This window comes from Strigops habroptila, chromosome 3 (genome assembly GCF_004027225.2).
Source record: "Strigops habroptila isolate Jane chromosome 3, bStrHab1.2.pri, whole genome shotgun sequence".
In the NCBI taxonomy this organism is placed as follows: Eukaryota; Metazoa; Chordata; class Aves; order Psittaciformes; family Psittacidae; genus Strigops; species Strigops habroptila.
The window spans coordinates 50,717,636-50,741,251 of NC_044279.2; the positions used below are offsets into that span (position 1 = coordinate 50,717,636).

Below are 23,616 nucleotides of genomic sequence, written 5' to 3' on the forward strand. Positions count from 1 at the left end.
TTTTCTCTGCGGTTATAATTTTGAAACTCTTGGCACAACTTGAAAAGTATGGAATTGCTGCAGTAGTTTATTTTTTGCATGCTTTCTTCTGTTTCAGCTGCTGGGTTGCTATCAGCTGGTAAAGCAAGCAGGCAAAACCAGCTTATGCATGTATCGTGCAGTCAAGTGTATCTGTGTATAGTGTTGCGGGTTAGCTAGTGTTCCTTGCCTTTCACAATGATCCATGGTGTTGTGCTTACCTTGAAAGGTACAGTTTTGAACGCTGGCAACTCTTTAAAGTGGCTTTTGCTTTTTTTAAGTGAAACATCTTCATGGCCTCCCCTCCCCCCCCAAAACTCCAATCCTACTTGGCTTTGCAATTTAGTAATTTAAAACTATTACATTTATTTTCTGAGTGTCACAGCTTCTCATGCACATGTACACACTTTTGTGCTTGACTGAGGGTGTGTGTGTGCGTATATATATATTTTCATATCTAGGTACACATATATATCGTCAATATATATGCATTTCTGAATGTATTACTTTTATTAGACAATTATTTTAACGTGGATGCAAGAATTGGTTATGGTGAAAGCTGTTGTTAACAAGTGGGACTAATGAGATTAAACAAAGTCAGAAATCTGAAGAACTTGCCTTCACTCAAGAGTTCTGGGTAGTTTTATGTAAACTTTCTATAACCTGCCTTTAGTTTTTCTGTATGTTGTATGCTTAGAGCCGTAGCATATGCTCTCTTGCAGACAAAACAGAAAGTGAAGCTGGAGGTTTTAGCATAGGCAAAATAGCCTTGTACTGGTGAACAGATAAATGAGACAACTGATAGTCTCTTTGATACGATGCATCTGTGTTGGTTATTTTTTCTCAGAAATGTTCAATTCCGTGTACTTTCAGATGAATTTATGGAAAGACTATTGGTAAAAGTGAAAATCAATGTCTACTGGAAATGATAAGAAAGGAGTGACTGCAAGTGTATTTAAAAAGTCTGAACATAAAGTAGAACACTAGAAGTGCTTATGGATTTTTCATTATTATATCAACAGTTAAAAACGGCCATAAATGTCTTGTCTTATAGGCACAGGTACATACTAATGCTCTTGCTTCCCTGAGCATCCATGATCAAGGAGTCAGGCACTATGGGATAACTGTAGTCTTTAGTTAGTGGATATCTGTATATAGAGAAATCCAAATTACAAGCAGGAAACCTGAGTGGAAAGCTGTGTCCTTTTAGGTACAGCCAGCCAAAGCTACATGTTGTTAGCTCCACATTCAGTATTGTCAATACACTCAAATGCATTGTATATTGGCAGCTAACTCCCTAGAAAATCCATCAATTTTGTTTCCAAAAAGGCATGAGCCAAAGTTTCATATAAAGAAATGGATAAAAGTAGGAAGGGTGGGGGTTTGTTGTTTAACATGATGTCTATGGCAATACTGGCTAGTATTGAACAATATTTTATTACACTTCACTGAACATTCTGCAGTGCCACCCAGCTCTTTTTCTGGAGTGGACACACTTGAAAGTCCTTGATATATGTATCTGTCTGTCTAGTGGGAAGCTCAAATAACTCTTGTTGCGTGCACATTCATTTATCAGAGTTTATTTCTGAACTCCTAGAGGGTCCTCTTCTGGAAGATCTGATGAACAATTTCTGTTTTGTTCTCTTTTTAAGGCACCTACATTTAGACAACTAGCACTCTTCATGTGCGTTTGATTAGTTACAGTACCTGACAGAATTGTGTTTACAGCAATTAAAATGTGCATTAAATTAGTTGCTCTCATATTGCTCTTGCAGAAGTTATGAGCCAGTAGTATGGCTTACCAGTTCCATTCAGGCATGCTCTACTATTAAGTACTTAGTTTTCGGTAGAAGAATTCATTACATGATAATGTCTGAAGTCTGAGTTGTTGCATCATATTTCAGTGCTTGATGCAGCAGCACCGGTAGTCTCAAGTGAATGTTGCCATAATTGCCTGAGGGTGCTTGTAGGACCATCACAGATTTGAAGCATTTGTCTTCATTTGAAAGTCCAGTTTTGTGGATGTTCCCAGTCTTGCACATATCAAAAACCTGAAAGTTTTAAAATTAAGATAATACTTGTAGGAGAGACATATAGGAGTCCCCTTATTTTGCAGTTATAGGTAACCAGTGCTCCAAAGGTGTTGTCTTTTTTTTTTTTTTTTTTTTTTTTCCCCTACTGTCTTTTTTTTTGGGGGGGGGGGGGGCGGGGAGAGGCAGTGAAGGTGATATCACTTGCAGCCGAATGATCTCTACAGGGCAGCTCTCCTCCACAGTCTTGTGGCAAACTGACACAATAAACCCTGCTGTTTTGTGTCACAATGTCATACAAGTTGATCTATTACAGTAGATCTGTCTTACAGTAAGATGGAACATAGGTCTTCAGAAAGTGCAAAAATATTTAAAGAATGCAAAATAAAGAGTGATTTAAAGGAAATGTGAAACAGATTGAAAAAAATTCCAAGCCATTGGTTGGTGGATAAGAGAATTGGTGAGAACTGCAGCAGAACAGAGTTGTGTTCTGGCAAAGCCTATGCATCTAATGGCAGAGCAGGATCTGAAGTGGCAGTGGAGAGGCTGTGCCTCCCACTTCCGGATTTCCACTGAGCTGTGAAACTTGCAGGAGTCAGAAGTAAGATGCTGATTTAAAATAATAATTGAAAAAAAAAAAAAAATGCTTTCTAGTGTCACTGAGAAACCCTCAGGTTGTAATGTGTGAGCAAGGCCCTACAGAAATCTGGATATAAGCAAGACCACGACAAATTGTAGGTTCACATTAGAATTGTGCTGGCTTATGTCATGCTAAATGCTATTTTGTTCAGTACAAGGAGAATATGTGCTAAAAGTATACTTCCAGTGTTACACTAGCATTTAACAGCATTACTGATAGTGGATCAGAATAAAATATGGCATCCCTTTTCAGGGAACAGGCTAACTTAATGATCAAAATCGGAATTGATATTACCTTATTATAGCTTCCTTCTCCAAAATTATAAGCTGCTACAATACAAGGGCACAGATTTTAACTCCTCATGTTTGTTGTCAGGTTCTGATGCTGTTGGCCCTTTTGCGATAGGACAGCGTCGTTGGAAAAATCCGTATGCGTATGGGAACCCTCACCTCCCTCTCGCCTTCTCTGAAGATGCCTGTGTTCGTGTATTTCAGTATTTTGCTACACAAAATGACTTCTCACATCCATTATCCTGCCCAGCTTCACTTTCTATCACTCCAGTGCCTTCTTACAGCAGTAGTAGTCAAGAAACTTTGAGTCAAGACTCTACAGGTAAGTGATTATTTCTTTTTTACATGACAGGGCTTAGGTTAATCAGCAGTTTTTAGTGTTAAAGTTAAATAGCAGTTTCTGCTGCCAGACTGCTTTTACTGCTCTTAAGGAAGGATTAGACCACAGAACTTCATGAAAGAATTTATGCTTATGCCAGGTAATCCTTATTGAAACAATTTGCCTAATGGTTTAAAAAGTATCAGAAACAAAAAGCATGATGTTCTCTGCCGCAATAATATCATTAGTGTAGTGTGTGTTTGTGTTAAAACTGGCAGACCAACTCTTTGATGAGGGTGGATCTATGGGAGTGTACGGAGGCATTTGAGGATAGTATCCTCTCTTCTGTGCCTGTCATAAAACTTCACATGATGGAGGATACCCTGAAAAGTCCATCATTTATTCAAAATGCTGTAAGCACCTGGCTAATCACAAAATAGGATGTACAAGGAACATCCTACTACATCCATGGGAACGCATTTGTGCTCCCACCCTGTTAAAAGGCTTATGTTGGTAAAAAGCTATTAAGAGAGAGCAGCATGCTGGTCAGCAGCATGATGAGGCCCTTCCAGACTGGGGTTTGGAGGTCTCTCAGGGTCTGCAGGAAAGATGATGTTGTGGTGTGAGAACAAATCACTTGACCCAAGTCTACTCCCTTATGTCTCTTGAGAGTTTTTGATCGTGATGATTATAGGAAGTGGGTCATGAGCTCAGCAAATTTTTCTGGCTGGCAAATGAGGCCCTGATCTATATGCTTCCTAACTGAACCCCTATAATTATATTAATTTTAATTCATGCTGCATTTTTTTGTGTTGTTAAGTGGAATTAGCAAGGTTCTGCCTAAGTGCCAGGTAGCAGAAAGGTATGTATGAAGAATGGGGTTTTAGTAGATTCAGTACTGAGAAGGGTAATGCTAGAAAAAGATTGGTCTAAATATCTAGTGCTGACCTAGTTCTTAAAATTGTAGTAATTGCTGACAACAGTGGCTGAATATAATCTGTAGTAAAAACTATAATCAAATATCTCTATTACTTTTGGGGTTTATTGCTGCTTTTTTCAAGCTAGCACATTAATGTGATTTAGAGTAACTGACGTACTGATTACTGCATGTTGCCAAAAATAATGGACCTGAAACTCTGGCGGTGCTGAAATAAAAAAGAAAAATAATTGATTTCTCCCTTCCCAGAACCTTCTGATGTAATGGTGTATCATTCAGAGCTGGTTGGATGCTGATGGTAGCTGAAAGTTCTGGGCTCCTGCACTTCAAGTACCATTCTTAATGCCTGCTCTGATGTTGACACTTGCAATGCAAGAGTGTTAGGGCAAATGCTGAACAACTCATGCAAGGTTAAATGTTGTGATTTTCATTTATATTTTTTTCTGCTTCCAATTAAGAGCAGTGTAAATCTGCACCTCTTGCTCACAATCCAGTGTTCTTTGTATGATCTCTGTGACTATTCTGGCAGCTGAATTTGTATCATAGTATATCTCACCATCTATTTTAGTGATAGAAATACTGTATCTGCTGTGAGATACTTAATATTTTCCCCATATGAGAAGTGACAACTCTAGTTTTAATTGTGAAATTTTGGGACAGTGAGGTGGTGAGTGAGCCTTACTGTAATGTTTACAGGCACCTGCCACCTAGAGGTGATGTTGCCAGAGAAGGGGAGAAACGTTAGTTTAAAATAGTAGTATAAAATAATAAAACTAATTAATAAAAATAATAAAATAACTAATAAATAAAGTAATAAAATAATAAAACTTGTTAAGGAGATGCTAGCACTTCAGAACAATTTTCCAGTTCTAAAGTATGGATGCATATAGCCACAGGTGTGAGTATGGTGTTAGCAAGTCTCATACAAATGCTATAATTCTTGATCTTAGTTTAAGAATCTACAGGGTCTCTGAAGAGTTCACAGTGAGATGTTTATAAAAGTATTGAAGCATAGCAGCATGGTGACTGGTTAACACAGAATAAATGTCGATTTCCACAGGGCTGGGAGGTCCTGGTGCGAAGCATGATTCATAGCACAAGATACGGTCTTCATCCTGAGGATTTAATGTCCCCATTTCTATACCCAATGAAACAATTGATAATCTATGGGATTATTTTAAATGTAAATGTCTCCTGCAGCAGAGGAGAGGGTGCTGCATGTCAGAAAGGTTAAGTGTTTCATATGTATTGATTAGAAGTACTTCACCCTATTGCATAGGCGTATGAGAGTGTCGTCAGCGGCTTCTCTCTGTGACTGAGTGTTGTGTGTGCAAGAGCAGTATAATCCATATTGCCATTATAATGCTTCTAATGCAAAGATTCCTCAAATTTTTTAAACTTTATCAGTTTTCAGGGACTGTCTTGCCATGATTGAAAACTCACTGGCAGCAAAGATAACAGCTGTTCAGAAGCATACAGCATGGCTGTGGAAGCTCAGGCAAGAGTACTGTATCAGCTGAAATGGGGAAATCTCTGGAAAGACAGAGGGTAACTTAGAGGTTGATTAATGAGATAGGATATATCTTAAGGTTATATCCAGGCTTATTTATGTCTGAGACTACTTCATCAGCTCATTTACAGGAACTTGATATGCAGAAGAATACCATGTTACAGGCTTGCTGTGCTGTTTCTTGTGAATTTACAACAAACTATAACGTTTTAATAACAAATTCTTAAAAAACAAACTACGCTAAACCACCAGTATATAATGCAGACATTACGTATGTTGTAGTTTCAAAGAATTCTTTTTTAACTGCTAATGGTGGGAAAGTTCTGTCTGCTTCTTACTGAGCAGGGCATGTTCAGGGCCTTGTAATAAAACTGTTCTTGGGGATGTCTGAGCTTGAATTTTCATGTTCAGAGCAAGAAGACAGTGATGTGGAAAATAAGGCATTGACACAATAAAACTCCATGTATTAGGATACACAGTATGAAAGAACTGCAGCTAATAGTATTTGGGGAGCAGGTCTTAGTGGGTGTTTTGCATCCTTCTTGGAAATATTATTTTCAATTTAGTGCTTTTGCTGCTTTGCACCATTCTGACAATGCTTGATGATTTACAGAGTAGTGTCAAATTTTGTCCTTGGATATAGGAGTATAACTGACATCAGAATCAATCAGTTTCACTTACACTGGAAGGGAATTCTTGAACTTTTAATATTACGTGTGACTTGAAATAATGTGTTGTGCTAAGATTGCACTGGTTAATAAAAACCATGCTTCTGTTGAAAATGGGACAAAACATTATTCTGTACTGATTTTCTAACCTGGAAAATCTTGTGAGGGCATACCAGAGAAGAACGTAGTTTTGATAACTACTTCATAACTACCTATCAGTTCTTGAACTGAGCCTTGAAGTGTTCCTGTTGATTAACTTTGTCTCTTCTTATGATCATTATCCAATTCTTAATTACCTTGAGCAATATATTCCAGAATATCCAGAAGAATTTCCTAGATAAAATGGAATGAGATTAATAGATTTGCATTGGATAGGAATAAGTCAGGAACTGAACAATACCTGTCAAGGTTGTGTCATCTGCAAAACTTGAAACAAATATCACAATTCATTAAAATATTGAATATAGCAAATCTTCCTGAAAGAAATTCCCATTTTTACCAATAATAATCTGAATCATAGGATCACAGAATAGTTAGGGTTGGAAAGGACCTTAAGATCATCTAGTTCCAACCCTTCTGCCATGGGCAGGGACACTTTGCACTAAACCATGTCACCCAAGACTCCATCCACCCTGGCCTTGAACACTGCCAGGGATGGAGCGTTCACAAGTTCCTTGGGCAACCCATTCCAGTGCCTCACCACCCTCACAGTAAAGAACTTCTTCCTTATATCTAACCTAAACTTCTCCTGTTTAAGTTTGAACCCATTACCCCTTGTCCTATCACTACAGTCCCTAATGAAGAGTCCCTCCCCAGCATCCTGAATCTTTTCTTTCAACCATTTCTGACCTGAAATTAGTGCACCTACATCTAGACTGTATTTCTGTTGTTTGTTCCTTACAGGGACCTGTCTCTTTGTATGCCAGATCAGCTGTTTTGAAAGCAATTACATTGATTTGCCATGAATTGTTCCAGACAGATCTGTTGGCTGTTATCATCTTGTTTTCTTTGAGGTGCTTACAGACAGTTTGATTTATTGCTTGCTTACTAATTTGTCACCATCTCTTTTCAAATATCGATGTTACGCTGATTGAGCTGTAATTATGTGAAGTACTTTGCTTGCCCTACTCCACGGTTATGGGACCTTACTCCATCTTTACTTGGATGAAGTCCTCCTTATAATGTATTTCGGTTCCTAAATCCCAGCAAGGTAACTGAAATGTGAAGTAGGCAACTATCTGTCTTTTCTGGGTCTGTGCTTGATCTCTGGTGTGTGAATGTATGGAATAGATCTGTTCCAGGAGAACTTTTACTCCTGGCAGAGACAGGGAAAATGAAGAGAACTTGAGTCAGCTGGACCCTCTTCAGGGATGCAGCTGGGTCTGTCTTGTAGCTGGTCAGAAGAACATGCTTCTGGAAAAAACAGTATTCTTATGATTGTGATACACAAGTTTTTGCAAACTTAAGAAGATCTGAAAGAGTGTTCCAGCTTCATTGCTCAAATCTCTTGGAACTCTGGCTGCAGCTTGAGTCTTGAATTTTGTTTACATAAATTCCTGTGACCTCTCCATTTTATTTTGCTGGTGAAATCACAGCATCAGACCTTTCCCTTCTGTTTCTACACTGCAAGATATTGCAACCTGCTGTGATTGCTATATTTGACATGACAAAAACCAAATTCATTTGTTATGTATTACTTGATTTGTAAGTAGGTGCATACTTAAATTAATACTTAAATGGATTCTTTCATTCTGCAGCTTCCATATATTTTTTGACAGAGATGTCTTGTCTCATGCATTTTTCAAGACCTGTTTTAAATCACACAATAACAGTAAAAAGCTATATAGAGAGATTTGTGACATTGACAACTTTTTAGTAGAGTGTAGGACTCCAGTTGAATTTATTTCATAAGCTAGATGCAAAGAAAGTGAGTGCAATAGGTATAATGTTAGCTCAATTTTTTAAAATGAATGGTATTTGCCTGCCTAGCAGTTATTTGTTCACCTGGGGGAAAAAATGAGACTTAAAAGAATTATAATGTGAATAAGGAGATGATTGAGGGAGACATGACAAGAGTCTTGGGAGGGGGAGTACTAAATGGAAAGAAGATTAATAGTGTTTTCCCAGTACCGGTTTGGAAATAAGGTTAATATTTTTATGGATGACTTCTGCCTGGAAAGGAGGAGTGCATTGATGAGATGTGCTGATGGGTCTAAGCTGAGAGACACCATTACTACAGGGGAGAATCTGAATGTCAGGTAAGAAGAAATGGATGGCTTTTGGGAACAGAATAAGGGAAAACTGATGAAACACAATAGTGCAGGTTTCAAGACTGTGCATAACAGGATTTGATTTTTTTTTATGCCTCCTGTGAGCTGGGAGTCCTCAGCTGGAAACAGTAGAGAAAGATAAATCCAGCTACTAATCCAAAGTGTGCTGCAGCTGTGAAAAAGCAAATGGAAGCCTGGGATGTCTCAGGTGAAATATTTGCCACAGAGGGAGAGATTAAAGTTATTTACTCAAATTGACTGCTTATTTTCAAAAAGGACAGAGGTGTACTGGAGTTTAAGCAGAGAAGAACTACCAGAATGTCATGGGAGAGAAGAGCTCATCTAGTAAGAGGAGAGTAGAAAAGTTTGCTGGTTTTAGACTAGTAGAACAAAAGCTAGCTAAAAAAAAACAAACCCAAACCCCAAAAGAGTAGGTTACAGATTCTGTTTATTTAATAATTTAATGTTTGTAAAGTTTGGGAAATAGCTGGTTCTGAAAAATAGGCACCTGATCCCTTCACTTATCCTGACCAGCAAAGAAACTGATGGGCAACTCGGAGGTGCAGCTGCTGGTGTTAGCACTTAGAGTTAATGGGTTCCAGTTGCAAATCTTACAGAGTTTATGAGCCCTTCAAAGTAACTCCTGGGGACTGCATACAAAAATGAAAGCCACAAGATGGTGCTGACACTATTTACCATGCTTGAAAGCATTTATAAAGATGTAGAGTAACATACAGTGGCCTGGGTGTAACCAGACAAAGTTTTCACAGAGCTCAGTGTGTATTAACCTGTAAATAAGCAATAAAGTCAGTGGTTCAGTTTGGTTTACAGTTTATGGTTATGCACTGATTTTTGTTAAGGAGTCCTAATACACCCTGTATGTTGGAGGGGAAAAAGGGAGGTGAAGACAGAATGAAGGGAACTGGAAAGGTGATGGTTATTTCTGAGGCTGTACCCTCTTTTTACTTGTCTTTCAGCTGCAGAGGGATTGATGAAATTACAAAATTGACAAGTAGAAAGAAAACATCTGTGTTTTCTCTGATTAGAATCCTCATTTGAATTTCTGTGCTCTTCCAACTGCCAATGGCAAAATCTGCTGTACCTACCGTGTTGCTGACTGCATGTGCTTCTCTACCTATTTTCTTTTTATGGTTTCATCGAGGCAGGGACCATTTTGGGATGTTTGGTGTTTTCTGTACAGTGTCTTAAAAGATAGTGGAATAGAGATAAGACTTCTGCAGTTTATGTCTGACTAATAGAGAGCTTCCAGTGAGGTTTATAAAGAAGAAAAATATCATTGCAAAAATTTTACTTGGGACCTCTGAACTCAGCTGAATGCAAGAAATGATGCTGCCCATTCACAACTCCATAGATTTAACACAGTGCCCTGACTGCCAACAGCCTGCGTTTGCTACTGTCCTGTCATGTCTGCTAACACAGGCATATCGTGTCTCTGTTTGTTATTCAGTCTGGCCATGAAGAGGAGAGGTTTATCTTTCTCGGTTCTTTCATTCAGCCACCAGCAGAATCTCTCAGTGTATGAACAGCAACTGCTAACTACTTTTATTAAAATGAGGGCATGTGCAATTTGTTATGAAATGCTTATCCTGCAGTGCTGTGTCATCTTTTGCTCCTGATATGCAGTGTATGCGTTTTTTTTCCCCTGAATAAATTGAGACTATGTATATTTAAGTCTGAACCTAAAATGGCTAAAAAGCATGCTGCATTCAATAAGTATGATAAAGTAGGATCCTAAAAAGATCAGTAAGTATTTTGGTAACATTAGTGTCCTTGCTGACTCTTGGGACAGAGTGTGCCAGATACTTCCAAAGACCTAAATAAGTGTACTTAACCAATTTCAAGCCTCTTGCTACCAATAGGATTGTTTTTATGATTCAAAGATTTGTAATATCGTTTACTCAAAATTCTGGCTTATGTTAAGTACACAGATCATTCTAAAAGTCTCATGTTTAAAAGGAAGGAAATAAAAATTGTGAAACTTCTGTAGCCTTTTGACCGTATCATCGGATCAAGCCTAGAAGGTGCTGAGCTGCTTGGTTCTGATCCAGTAAAACAATTAAGTGTATGCTTAATTTTGGCCTTGAAAGCTGTGCCATTGAAATCAATTTATCTGATTATTTAATGGTTCTTACCAGTAAGAAACCAAATTTGTCTAGGCACAATGAGCTGGTATTTCCTGTTATAACATGTATTCAGAAATGCTAACTAGCTGTGATTGTGCTTTGTTTGTTGAAAGCATTTAGTACTGGCAGTGCTAACACATGCCTCCTGTAGTGCTGTATCAGTGTGCTTCAGTCTTGTCTTTAGAAAAGCATCTTTAGAGCTGGAAGTGCATTTCTCACCAGCCATCTCTTTCTGCTAATTTTGAAATTCAATACAAGCCCTGGCTTCTCTTTTTGTCTAGAATGTGGATATTTGTCCTTTTTTCTGATCTGAGGTTGGCACATTATTGCACAAATCTAAGCTGGAATCTGATACTATCACTATTTACTCATTGCTGTTGCTTCATGTGAACTTAAATTCAGGAGGGTCTGTAGTACGCAGTCTCCTTTTCAAATTGCTACTTAGCTAACACAGTCTTGGGTTTAGAAGTTTTCATTGGTTTTGGTTGCCTTATTCTTTCTTCAGTACACTTCAACAATGTCCATTTACTACAGTTGGTGCATCAAAAATTGATTTGAACATCAGATTTCCTTTTCTCTGGGTAATATTTTGGTTTTGTATGCTAGTCAGTTAATGCAGAAAGGGTTAGGGTGGAGTTCTGTTAAGTAACAGAAGAACTTCTTACGTCTGTACCACTCTTCCAACTGCAGCCTTCTAGTGCTAGAGAATCTTTAAGGCTTGGTGCAAGAAGGAAGTATTTAATTAGCTCTTTAAATCTAATATGGCTTTACTGATGCTGTGCATAGCAGCAATCTGTTTCACTCTTCTGTCAATTACATGCCTTAATTTGTGAACAATGTACTTATCTTGCATATTTTATAACCAAAATACTTGTGTATATTAAAAGACAAGCATTAAGTTATTAACTCTGTGTCGTCTTGTTCCTTCCTGCCCAGCCCTTTCTTCTGTGTAAATACTGTGAATCTCTCCTCCCTTTTTTACCTGTTAGTTTGCTTTCTTCATTTATCAGTTTCCAGTAAAAGGCACTTCCAGCTATGTACCGTATTGCCCTCGGCCTGCTTCTGCTCAGCTCTGATGAGGAGATAGCTAGAGGAAGGTTCGTGTAGATTTTCCTCTCATGCTGCTTGTTGCAAGAGAAGTGATTTCCCCACCTCTGGCTCATAGGCAAGGTGCTTTGCTTAGCTTGTGGCTTCAAGAAACTAAAAGGTGTTAAAAACTTAGACTAATAAGGAGAGCAAAGCAGGGTGTTACCTGTGACTCCCTTGGTTAGGAGGGATGTATATGGGCCTGTGGAGGTGGCTGGCTGCTGAACTGGCTGATTAGGGCTGAGGGGAGAGTAGATCACCATGCTCCAGAAAGCTGGTCTGTTCCCAGCTTCCAGCTACGAGCCTCTGTTTCTACAATAGGTAAGCAGGGGGCTTATTTGGCACTTACTCATCTAGTGTCTAGTAGATTATCTGCTGCTTTGTGCTTGTGCCTGATCAGTTTGAATATTTCCGTGGCATTTATGTCTAAGCAATGCCTGGGGCAGGGTGGGGGGGGGACGGGACAGGACGACGATGACCTCAGACAGAATTCCTAAGGCTACTGACATGCTCATAGTTGAATCCTAATTACCAGAGTGCAATTCAGGATTTTGTTTAAACTCCATTATAATCAATGGGAAGACCCTCTTGCACTGCAATATAAGGTAATGTAACTCAGGACGAACAAAACTGTTGTTCAAATATAGCATAACTTGTTTACACACATTTTAGAACCACCCCCTGCTGCCTCCTCTCTGTTCATGCATTTGCCTTTAGTATTACTGGGTTTATAGAATAAGCCCTATTTTGCTGTCACACAACTGCTCTCTCTCTCTCTCTCTCTCTCTCTGTGTGCAGTCTATGCTTCCTTTTGCTGTTGATTCCTACTCTCTTGTTTCCCTTCTATTCTGGGAATAAAGCTACAGAAATCCCCTGAAATGGGCACTTACTCCCTGTTGTCTGCATAGGAAACAATAAAAATGCATATATCAGATACCATTCTGGGGTTACAGAAGTAATTGCTGCTTTGCAAATGACAAGTTCTCAAAGCCCAGTTATCTTTTTCCATATCAAGACTAAAAACTCATGCTTAAATATCTACATGCTTCTTTCTTGTTTCTTTTAAATACATCCCCTGGGTGCTTTTTTCTCTCTTGACAAAAATACTGTCATTCACATCCTCGAAAAACTTCAGCCTTTCAGGTGAAAATCCTGCAGAGTGAAAATAAATTACTGGAGATTAAGGTTGTGAGGGAAGGGAGAGCATTAGTGCAGCTCCATATATAAAGAACATGCTGCACCTAAAGCTTGTTGAAAACAGGCCTTTATGTTTTTTTTCTTAGGCAGTTATTATACTATGCCGTTGTGGATGGTAGGTGAAGGAGGAAGAAACAGAAAGGTGGAGCCATTATCAAACTCTTCTGCAACGTCACAAGGGTAGTGTTTGATACAGTCAGAGCAGAAATCGGACCTCTCTAGGTGATTTTCAGGACAGCAGATTAAACAAGATATTATCTCTTCTGTTATTAGTAAAGCTGATAGTTTAAAACCTGCATTAGTAAGCATCCTCTGTCACACTGGAGTAAAAGGCATCTTTGTCATAAATTATGAGCAAGCAATGAAGCTGTAGCAGTAAAAAAACTTGAGCTGTATGTTTTGCTGGGTTGAGTTATATAATAGTCTTGAACTGAGAGTGTGAGAGGGTGAGAATGAAATTAAATGAGTCATTCTTAAAAATAGGATGTGGATCTGAATTACATGTTGAGTGTGCTGGGCAGATGAGTAGAGGATGCAGTTTTCTGTGAGGAATAGACTGTGTCTGTACTATATAACTTTTGAACTCTATGTGAACTCATAGTGATTAGGGGTAACTGGTGATTTTGGGCAGTTTAAAAACTACTTGGAAACTGAAATAGTCTGGGAATTGTGTGTACTGTTACAACTGCTGCTGTGGCGACAAGAAAGACATCTGACTGGTCCAGTGATCGGTGTTTCCTCCTATGCAAGGAGATGAGGCAGAACACTTTTTCTTTATGTTGAATATCGTAAGTGGCAAGTGGGGAAGTGACTATATAAGCCAAGTGGATATAGCAAAAGTAAAAAGCAGCTATGCTGGTGTATATGCTAGAAATCATGAGCTCGACTTGGTTTGAAGATGTAGCTAGTTAGAACGGTGTTTCTCTCATGGAGTATGGGTTTCTCTCTAGGAGTTTCTTTCATGGGTTTCTCTCTAGGAGTATCTGATGGTTCAGTTTATAGGGTGAGGGAAGAAGCGATGACTTTTAATGATGATGAAGATGACAAGGAATCACAACCTCTGGCTATTACCGGAGACAGCATGCTTCAGCAAATGGGCTAGAAGGCTTCTAATCTGACCCAGCACACCAAATTTTTAGGTTATGTTCCTAGGCTATTTAAGGCTGGAGCATGATGAGATTGAACAGAGTTCACCTGCTTGTCACTGTCATCCAGATGGCTTTAAAGAATTTTTTGACAAAACATTTTCATCAGCGTATTTACTAGTAACTATGTGGGATGGGTGAGTTTTCATAATCAGATCACATTGCTTTAGATAAAAAGCACCACGCATTATGGTGGTGCTGTGTGGGCATCTAAGTCCTATACTTGGTTTAGATATTGGAGGGGGGAAAAATATCACATTTCTCTGAGCTTATTTTGCATCCTAATTGTGGGGATGGGTGACACTAGAGAGCAAGGCCTTTAGAAAACAAAACAAAAATCAGAGGATGTGCTGGTCACCGTGGAAACCAGGCTTTTGATGGAGAGGTTGTATATTTGGTAATACTTTTATACTGAGTTCTGATTACAATAAAGATCTATGTTATTTTTTCAAATTCTTCCATTTCCTCTTCTGCTCTAAAGTTTACTTTTTAGATGATTAAAAAGGAGGAAACTGCAAAATATGGAGATTTGTCTAAGTACAATAAAATACTTATTTCAGCAAAATAGTAACTTATTTTGCTGAAACAAGGTTTTTATGTAGGGCTAGAACATGCAAATGGAAGATGGAAGCTATAGCTAAGGAATTCAGTGCTTAACAACTCTTTGGACATGCACCAAGTTTAAAGGCCAATTACTTAAAAGAAAATGTGGAAAAATCTGTCAGTAAAGCACTGGCTAAAATTGAACATTTGTAGAAATAATGCTTCTGCATTTGTAAACATCCAGATATCCAGTACAGCATTTCATGATCTCAGTGAAGTTATTCATGCATGTCTGCACACTTTGGGCTCCTAGTCCAGAAACACGATCTTTGTATAGCTTACCAAGCCTGAATTTTGTAGCTAGGCATTTTTATTAGAAACATTATTGAAACTGTCAGTCAAAGTTTTTCTGAACTCAGGTACAAGAATTTGGCAGTAAATATTTGGAAGCTGCGCCAGAACAACCATCAATGGCTGAATAAAAATGGCTTTAAGTAAAAATCTCAGGATTGACTGATGTAAGCTTCAGTGAAACAGCTTCTGAGACACTTCAGAATAACATCAGATAACCTTATCTTCACAGAAGTGGGCCCTCAAAATTCTCATTTAATGGCCTGATGTATATCGGAGAACTGATATAGGACTGAGGTAGCTTCAGTGCGTATTTTAGGATGCAGTCTTTCCATTGTCTGCCAGGTTCATGAGCACAGCAATACTGCTCTTGGATCACAAACACAGGGTTGGCTCTTATTTAGAGCAACTTACTAACTGAACATTAAAGTAATAGTAAATCCAATGCTGAAAAAATGTAAATGTAAATTTTAATGAATGTAAACTTGACTGGTAGAACACATACTTTTTTTTAAAACGTGGATTTTTTTATTATCAATTATCATCAATATTTATTCCTTATCCACATGTATTAAATTTATATCATAGTATAATTCTAATATGATACTTTTTAATATAGAATTTCCTGATCATGTGATAGTACTGCCAATTGGAATTGTATCGGACAGTGACACCATCTTCTTTCAGTCCTTCCTGTGTGCATTCGAAGTCTCATCTTCCTTCTTTAGCTGTGAGAAGTACTGTAGGATATTGCCACCCTATTCTTTCAAAATTGACAGGGTCTATTGAGGTTCTACTGAATAAGTTGCCTCCTGTGACCTCTAGCTCAAGAGTAATCAAACATATTCTTAATTTTTTATTGATACAATCCTTTCTTTAGTGGAAGACTATAGTACCTGGTTTCATAATTCTTTAAATATCTGTATGAGTCTCAGGCACATACAGAGGAGGGTTTGGCTCAGAGAAAAGAGCTTCATTTATTTGTTTACAGGCATACTGTTTAAAATTCTCTTTGGCAAATGAAGGGACATGACATAGAGTGTGGTAGGACTTAAAGTATTATATTCTTAACATTGTTTTACACTGATTTAGTTTTCATTATGAAGAAACTTAAAGATGCTTTATACTTCAAGCATGTCAGTTGTCTAGAAATTGTTTGCATGCATGATTATTTGAAGATTTTGATATTTCATTTAAAAAATTGTTTATACCTGTTTCAACAACCATGTGATAAACATTGATTTCACTCTGCAGGTCCTGTGCATGGCTGTCTTTAAAAAAATACACACACACATCCCTTAAGCTCTATATATACTAGTTATCTTTACAAAAGTATTTGTTTTATTGCAATTAAGGCACTTATTTTTGTGTTAAATTCCTCTCTTTCAGTCTGTTCCTTCATTATACAAAGTAAAGATGATCTTTCTTTTACAGTGCATTTACTGAACAAATTCAGGTTTTTTCTATGATCATGCCAAATGCATTGACTTAAAAAGCTGGGCTATCTTTCTGTATTAATATGTCTTTATGCAGAGCACATTGCGAATGTGTTAGTCAAACCAGTCTGAAAATACTAATATTTGATTATTCATCTTTACATTATTTAAAGTTATTAGAATAGTTGTTGTTTGTTTTTTTTAACCAAATTAAAACATAAGCATATTTGAATTCTAGACCTCATGTTCAGTCCTTTGAAGAGGCCCTTAGTTTTCTTAGATAAGTAAGCCAATTAAACAAACTGCTGAGACCATCATGGATGATCTAGCAAAATATTTTAGCAAATGTCTAGGTTTTAGCATCTGAATTATCTTTTCACTTCAGTGGTGCTTTCTTGTGCTTTAGGATTAATGTTAAAATGTTTTGGTCAATTAGGTCTTGAATGCTTAGTATCTTGGTTGGTGCCTCTCCAATGAGAGCATTTAGTTCTCTGTGCACATGATCTCTGATTGGAACTTTGCTAGTTGCAGGGAAACTTGTCAGTAGGAAACTTCTGGGAGGTTTTACTTATGAAAACTGTTTTGGCAGCTTGAGCAATAAAAGAATTTGGTCTGCATTGAAATAGAAACAAAGTCCTTTACTGATGCTACAAATTTTTGCCCAGAGGTTGGACTTAACGGTCTCAAAAGGCATTTATTATTAAGAAACTTTGATATTCTGTAATAATGGGTACCTGCAGAAACACTTGCAGGTATTCAAAAATCTTGAATCATAGAATGGTTTGGGTTGGAAGGAACCTTAAAGATCATCTAGTTCCAACCCCCTTGCCATGGACAGGGAAGTCTTCTGGTGATTGACTTCCACTCTCAGACTTCAGAAGGTTTTTCCTCTTCATTTTATTCAATAAGCAACTTGCAGTTGAGAAACTCTCCTGCTTTACTCCACTGTGCGTGAAGGGAGGTGTGCTGAGGAAATTGGTCTAACTTCTCCAAACTTTGATTCAGTGGGATAACTGGAACGCTCCTTTTGCATGCAAGACCTGTCCCCTGCATTTTTATTCTGCAGTGTGGTTGATCCCTGTAGAGGCTGAAAGCAAATCAGGCTGAAATGACAAATATTCCTAATGGTTTGTTATTTATGAAAAACAGGATGGTCCTGAGGGCACTGCAAGTACCTGAAAAGCTACCTAAGGTTGGAGAAACTTAGAAGAGAGCATGATAACACTATGTGATCAGAGGAACTGCAGGGGCAAGAGATCCTCACTCCTGTGCTTTTGTATTCCAGAGTCTGGGGATACAAAAGAGAGACCTGGAAAACAGTAGCCCCAGTTGTTGAAGAGGAACATGAAACCAGGAGTGGCTTTCCTGCTTCTTAAGAAAGCAGATAAGAGAAGCAACAGAAAGGCAGGAGACTTGAGTAAATGCAGGTACAAAGGAAGGATCTGTCATCTTATAAAACAGGTTTTGGTTCTTTTGTTCTCTGCAACTTTGTCATCAGGAACAAGCCTTTGGCTCTGACAGAATAAATTTGTGCTGCTTTCACCTTTTCAATCTTGTTATTAAAAATAAATCCCAATGAAGCTGGCAAACTTAATGTACGTTACTCTTCCAATTACAGTGAGTATGTATAGGCAGCCACTTGGGAGGTGTAAGGGAAGGGGATGGATGCCTGCTGCCAAGCTGCAAGGGCACTTTAAGGACTGGCACCATGAGAGGCCAAGTTACAGGGAGAAACTTTCTTGTCTTACATAGATTAGCATATCCTCACAAGAAGAAGTGGTGAGGGGAAAAAGCTCAATCCTTGGCTACCACATGTTGTGTTTGAATAAGGTGCTATAGAAGCTGAAATGGCTTCACTTCCATGCTCGTCTGTTGAGAGGCTTTGATTTTTGCACTGAGACACTTCTGCTGCCCTGCCACTGGCGTTGCAGTCTCTTCAGTGGGATTTGTGGTCTGCAGCCCTTGTCCCTGAGAAAGTGCTGCTGCCTCAGCAGAGCATCTGCCTAGACAGAGATGGCAGAAACATGCCGTTCAGCATGAGCATGTGGAAGGGGGAGAACAGCTCAGCTGAACCAAAGATGAGATCATGGGCATTGGGTTCAGCCTGCCTCTGTCCCATGGGGGAGCCCATGTGTAAGGATAAGGATCTTCTGCCCTGAAGTGGGGCAGCTGGAGGACATCAGGGCAGCCCTGGTCATAACGCATCTCTGTGGGAACAGGGATAGGGGCAGGCTGAGGCCAGGCTGGGATGTCAGCCCATAGTGATGACAGGATCAGGCCCGGTGAGGGCCATCTATAGGCTGATGGCCTGGCCCACCTTTGGCCCCTCTGTGACCCTCATGGTGGTTGTCTCCCAGTCACTTTCCTCACTGACCTAACTTGATGCCGGAGGGTGGTTTTGTAATTGCTTTAGTCAAATTTGGGCTGGAATCAGAAAATGGAGGTGTTTCATCTAGTCAGGAATTTATCACCTGAGCTAGCACCCCTAAAGGGGAAAACGGTGATAAATGGGAAGACACAGGGGAGCAAAATCCATCTTGCTTTCCTCTAGCCCGCTGCGTAGCAGCAGCGATCAGGTCAGCATGACCCCATGTCATCCTGGGGACAAGTAAAAGTGTGAATGTAAGCTGATTTTCTGACTTTTCTAACAAAATCTTCCTTTTTGACCCTCGGGCAATAAAGTGGCTGAAACATGAGGGAGGAAGGTGAAAGGAAAAAGAGTTTTACAGTGAAGTTGATATTAATCATTTGTTTGATTTATTGTCTGCATGCCATAGATTATTTTAGCCAATTGATCAATTTCGTTTGATTTTCCATATGTATAGGTGAAACATCTTTTTTTCTGGCTTATCATTACTTCTTACTAAACAGCTACTTATGGTGAACATTTTTCCTTAAATCAATCACTTCCTGATCATCTTTGTTTAGTGTGGAAATGGCCATCAATCTGAATAACAAAACAATTACTTCTCCCAGGGCCACACTAACATTTCAAATCCACAACCGTTAAGTGTAAACATGAGGCAAAACAGCAACATTAGAAAATGGTTGTTCTGAATCTGTGGCTTTAGGAAGCATGGAGCATGTCAAAAAGTCAGGCTGGGGAACCTGTTGGTTTAAGGAGCCTTTTTCAGGGTAAGACAGGAAAAGAGAACCAGACCGTGTCTGGGTAGGACACTTCTCCCTGCATTCAGGAGTGTCTTCAAATTGTGTTTTACTTCAGATGATAATAGTATTTAAGCTGAAAAAAATGTAACTGTAAATGGCAGCTACTACTTCCGAGTGTGTACTGGTCATTAATCAGTCTTTTGGTGGTATTGGGGAAGCTGAGGGTGGATCACAATAGGCACAGTGGTTTGGTTTGATTTGCATTGTATTTCTAGCCTCTCTTTGGCCAGTTATCTCCTGCATTTTGCACAGGACATTCCCCCCACAGCGTGCCCATGGGGAGCCGCAGAGGGATCATTGTGACATATCATTGGTGCCTGCTGGACACTGCTGCTTGCATGATGCTTTAGCAGCAGAGTAATCAGCTGCTAAAGATTGCTGGCCTAAGTTAGCAATCTTTCCACCCAGTCTTAGTTTCACGTAATAGCAGCAGTTATCAAATCTTTAAGTAACATAACAGCATTTTCCACCACGGATATTCATGCCCCATGAATCTTCTTTTCTTGCATATGATTTATTGGTCTTTCAGGCAACTTACTTAAGACCTAAAGCAACATTAATTCCAGATGTCAGTATCAATTCTTTAGAGTCAGCTACAGGAGCTGTTGGGCTACATCTGGATTTTCTTCCTGACTCTTTCTGCTGAACTGTGTAGGACTTTGTACTTTTACTGTCTTTCAGAGATGATGATGTCTTTCAGACATCAGTGTGCAGCTGTCTTCCATTTGACATTGCCAGCAAGTGTCCAAGACTGAACTGCTTCCTTTTCCTCACTGCAAATGAGAAGGCACTCTAGATTACATGAAATATTTTAAAATTAAACGTAACACCAGTTACAATCAAAATAATAAATTATAGGCTCACCACTAGCAGGGATTTGGATGGGGGAGGGTGGAATGGGAACTAAAACAGAGAATACAGGTCAAATTTAGTAAATAATCTTATTCAAGGAGAACTGTTACAATGTCAGTGCCTTTTTGCTTTTGAATTTTTCAGACTGGGTTGTTTGACTTGAGAAACGCTGGTATTTCCCAAGATCTTGATATTTTGGGTGCTTTTTTCGCTAGGTTAAAATTTTAGACATGTGGCAGAACTCACCAAACTTCCTCAACCGGTCCTGTGCATTTGAGCAGCAGCTCTATGATTACGTGCAGGACCTACTGCACTGCATATTTGGATTCTTGGTGTCCTGAGGTTATTAATTTCCCACCAGGCTCCCAGGGTAGGTGCTGAAGCTGTGTGGGCAGAGCACAGTGTTATATTACAGACATCATTTTTCAAGGTCTCTCTTCCAAAAATACATTTTGAAAATTTGAAACCCAGTTGTCAGCTGAAGAAACGGTTGTGTTGACATTTTTAGGCTCTTGCCTTTTTGTGACTTTCTACACTGGAGAATCAACAATGGTCTAAAAATATTAAATTGTGGTTTTTAGTTCACACATTTTTATGTGTCACTGTAGTATATAGAGGGATGGTCATCAGTAAACACCCACAAAATACTGAGTTCATCACAAACAGATACTCATGTTATTACATTTTGTCCATTATATTAGGTTTTAAGTGTCATATTATACCATTTATTTCTTGGTTGAGAGCCAGTTCTTTTGAGCTTTTTGCAAAAGATCTTTTAAAGGGGATGTGAGCTACTATTAAAAGGTTGTTTTGAAATACTGTTGTCAGTGGCTGTCAGTATTTATGAATGTGGCCTGGAGTGATGCATTTGTAAGTACAGTTCCAACCATACCAACCACTTCAGGATTTCTTTTCATTTCCTCTTGCTTTTGGTAGAGATCCAGAAAAATGAGTAAGAGTGACATTTCTGGAATTTCTGTTGCTTATATTACAATTCTATTAAAAGTTGTAAAGCTCAAGTAAATAATGAGTCTTTGTGCTCAATTTATGTCTGTTGCATTCCTAACGTTTCAAAGGTTGAATGTCCAAAAATAGAGCCGGTTTAAATGGTTTGTGCTTCTGAATGAGCTGACATAATGGACCAACTAAATAGGTAGTAAGTTAAGTAAAAAACCAGCTTCCCTTTCTAGGAAAATACCTAAAAATAATCCTATTACTTACGATGCCCTTGAAATATTTTTATAGAAGAAAAACTCCTTTAAACTTTGATAAAGGACTAGGACATGGGGAATTCGTCCCAGCCTTGGTAGGTGTGGTGGTATTTAGAAGGTTGTCATTAGATGGGGTCACTTTCCAGAGTCTGATCAGCTACATTTTGGAAATTCTTGGTATGGGGCCTTCTATATGAGTCCTTGCTGGGAGAACACAAGCTAAAATTCTGTTCTTTTCTTGATTCTGCCTGAAATACCAGTTAAAGATGTTCAGGCTCTTTGATTATGATGTATGTATGTTCATCAGTGGTTATGATTATGGTTGTTATTAGTGGCTGCTATTATCAATGTTGCTGCTGTTTTGTTTCTATTTGAAAGATTTCTTTGGTTGGGTTGCTTTTAGAGTTCATCTTGTTCAGTGTCTCAATGAAAACAGGGACAGCTTAGACCAGTTTCGATTTTGATTAGTTCAAATTAGATTCATATCCTTTAATTACAGGAATTGGTAAACCTCAAATCAAGAGTTAATAAAACACTTTGTCTCTTCACAGAGATGATGCATTCTTAGTTACTGTGTTTTATTTTAAATTATTCTTTATCTAAATCTCTTAAAAGTTAGCAGTGAAGGTGTCAAGTGTTTACATGCTCAGCAACACTGTCTACAATTGCAAACTCTCAAGTGTTTGTCACACATGCGCATGTGTGCACATTCGTCTCCTAATTGATAACGTTTTTGTGTTTGCTTCATCATGTCTGATCCCAATGGACCTGCTCTCCAAATTTGAATAGTCTGCCCTTGGCATCTAATGCTCTCTTCAGTATCCCTGTGCTAATGTTAATACTTTCTTTGCAATTCCGCTCACCATCTAGTTGCAAACAGCACTAGAAATAGGGCTGTATGCAGCTGTGAAATGGTATCACAGAACCGGTGGTGCACTGGTTACAGGGCACAATTTATTAGGTGATATTCTGTTGGGGCCATTCTGATGTATCTACCCATGCTGGGTCCTTCCTCTCTGCTTCAGCATTAACTTTAGTTCATGTTTCTGCTTTCATGAAGATGAATAATGATTAGCGTATGATCACCTCCGATTTGACTAATAGTCTGGCGCAGCTCTAAGCCACCTGCTTTAACAGTGGACTGGAAAGCTTTTGTGTGTGGGAGTATCTGGGGGCATGTCTGTTCCTGGCATCTGGCCCTATGCTTTCTAGGTGGCATTTTTCTCCTGATTCATCTTAGGAGCTCAGTATCACAGCCTCTACCTGCTGTGTGACCTGATGTAACATGCTTGTCTCCTTGCAGGTAAAAACATCCTACTCTGCTTTGGTCCGCAATCGAAAATTTAAAAGGGGATCAGTATGTGAAGAAAATATTTTATTACTTTTTTTTTCTTACATGCTTCACTGAAAGTTTGTCATGTTCATTCAGTGCAGCACACTGTTATCATCTCCAAATCTTCACCAACTTTTGCATCTTGACAGAGAAGGGCGAGGAAGCTGGTGAAGGGTTTAGAGCACAAGGCTTATGACGAGCAGCTGAAGGAACTGAGATTATTTATTCTGGAGAAGGCACAGGAAAGCCTTATCTCTCTCTACAGTTACCTGAAAGGAGGTTGTAGTGAGGTGGGGGTCGGTCTCTTTTCCCAAGTAACAAGTGATAGGACAAGAGGAAATGGCCTCAAGCTGCGCCAGGGGAGATTAAGATTGGATATTAGGAACAATTTCTTCACCAAAAGAGTACTCAGGAATTGGAACAGGCTGCCCAGAGAAGTGGTAGAATCACCGTCCCTGGAAGTGCTCA

At 38.9% G+C, this 23,616-nt stretch overlaps 1 protein-coding gene across 4 annotated transcripts in view; it reads left to right on the forward strand.

Annotated features, from left to right (window-relative positions):
- The window catches only part of ANO4 (anoctamin 4), a 231,453-nt gene that overhangs the window by 12,133 nt on the left and 195,704 nt on the right, over positions 1–23,616 (forward strand). For all 4 annotated transcript variants that reach the window (XM_030478489.1, XM_030478484.1, XM_030478485.1 and 1 more), the window contains exon 2: positions 3,064–3,300. In XM_030478489.1, the coding sequence (XP_030334349.1) occupies positions 3,064–3,300 (237 nt within the window). The remainder of the gene's footprint in view (positions 1–3,063; positions 3,301–23,616) is intronic.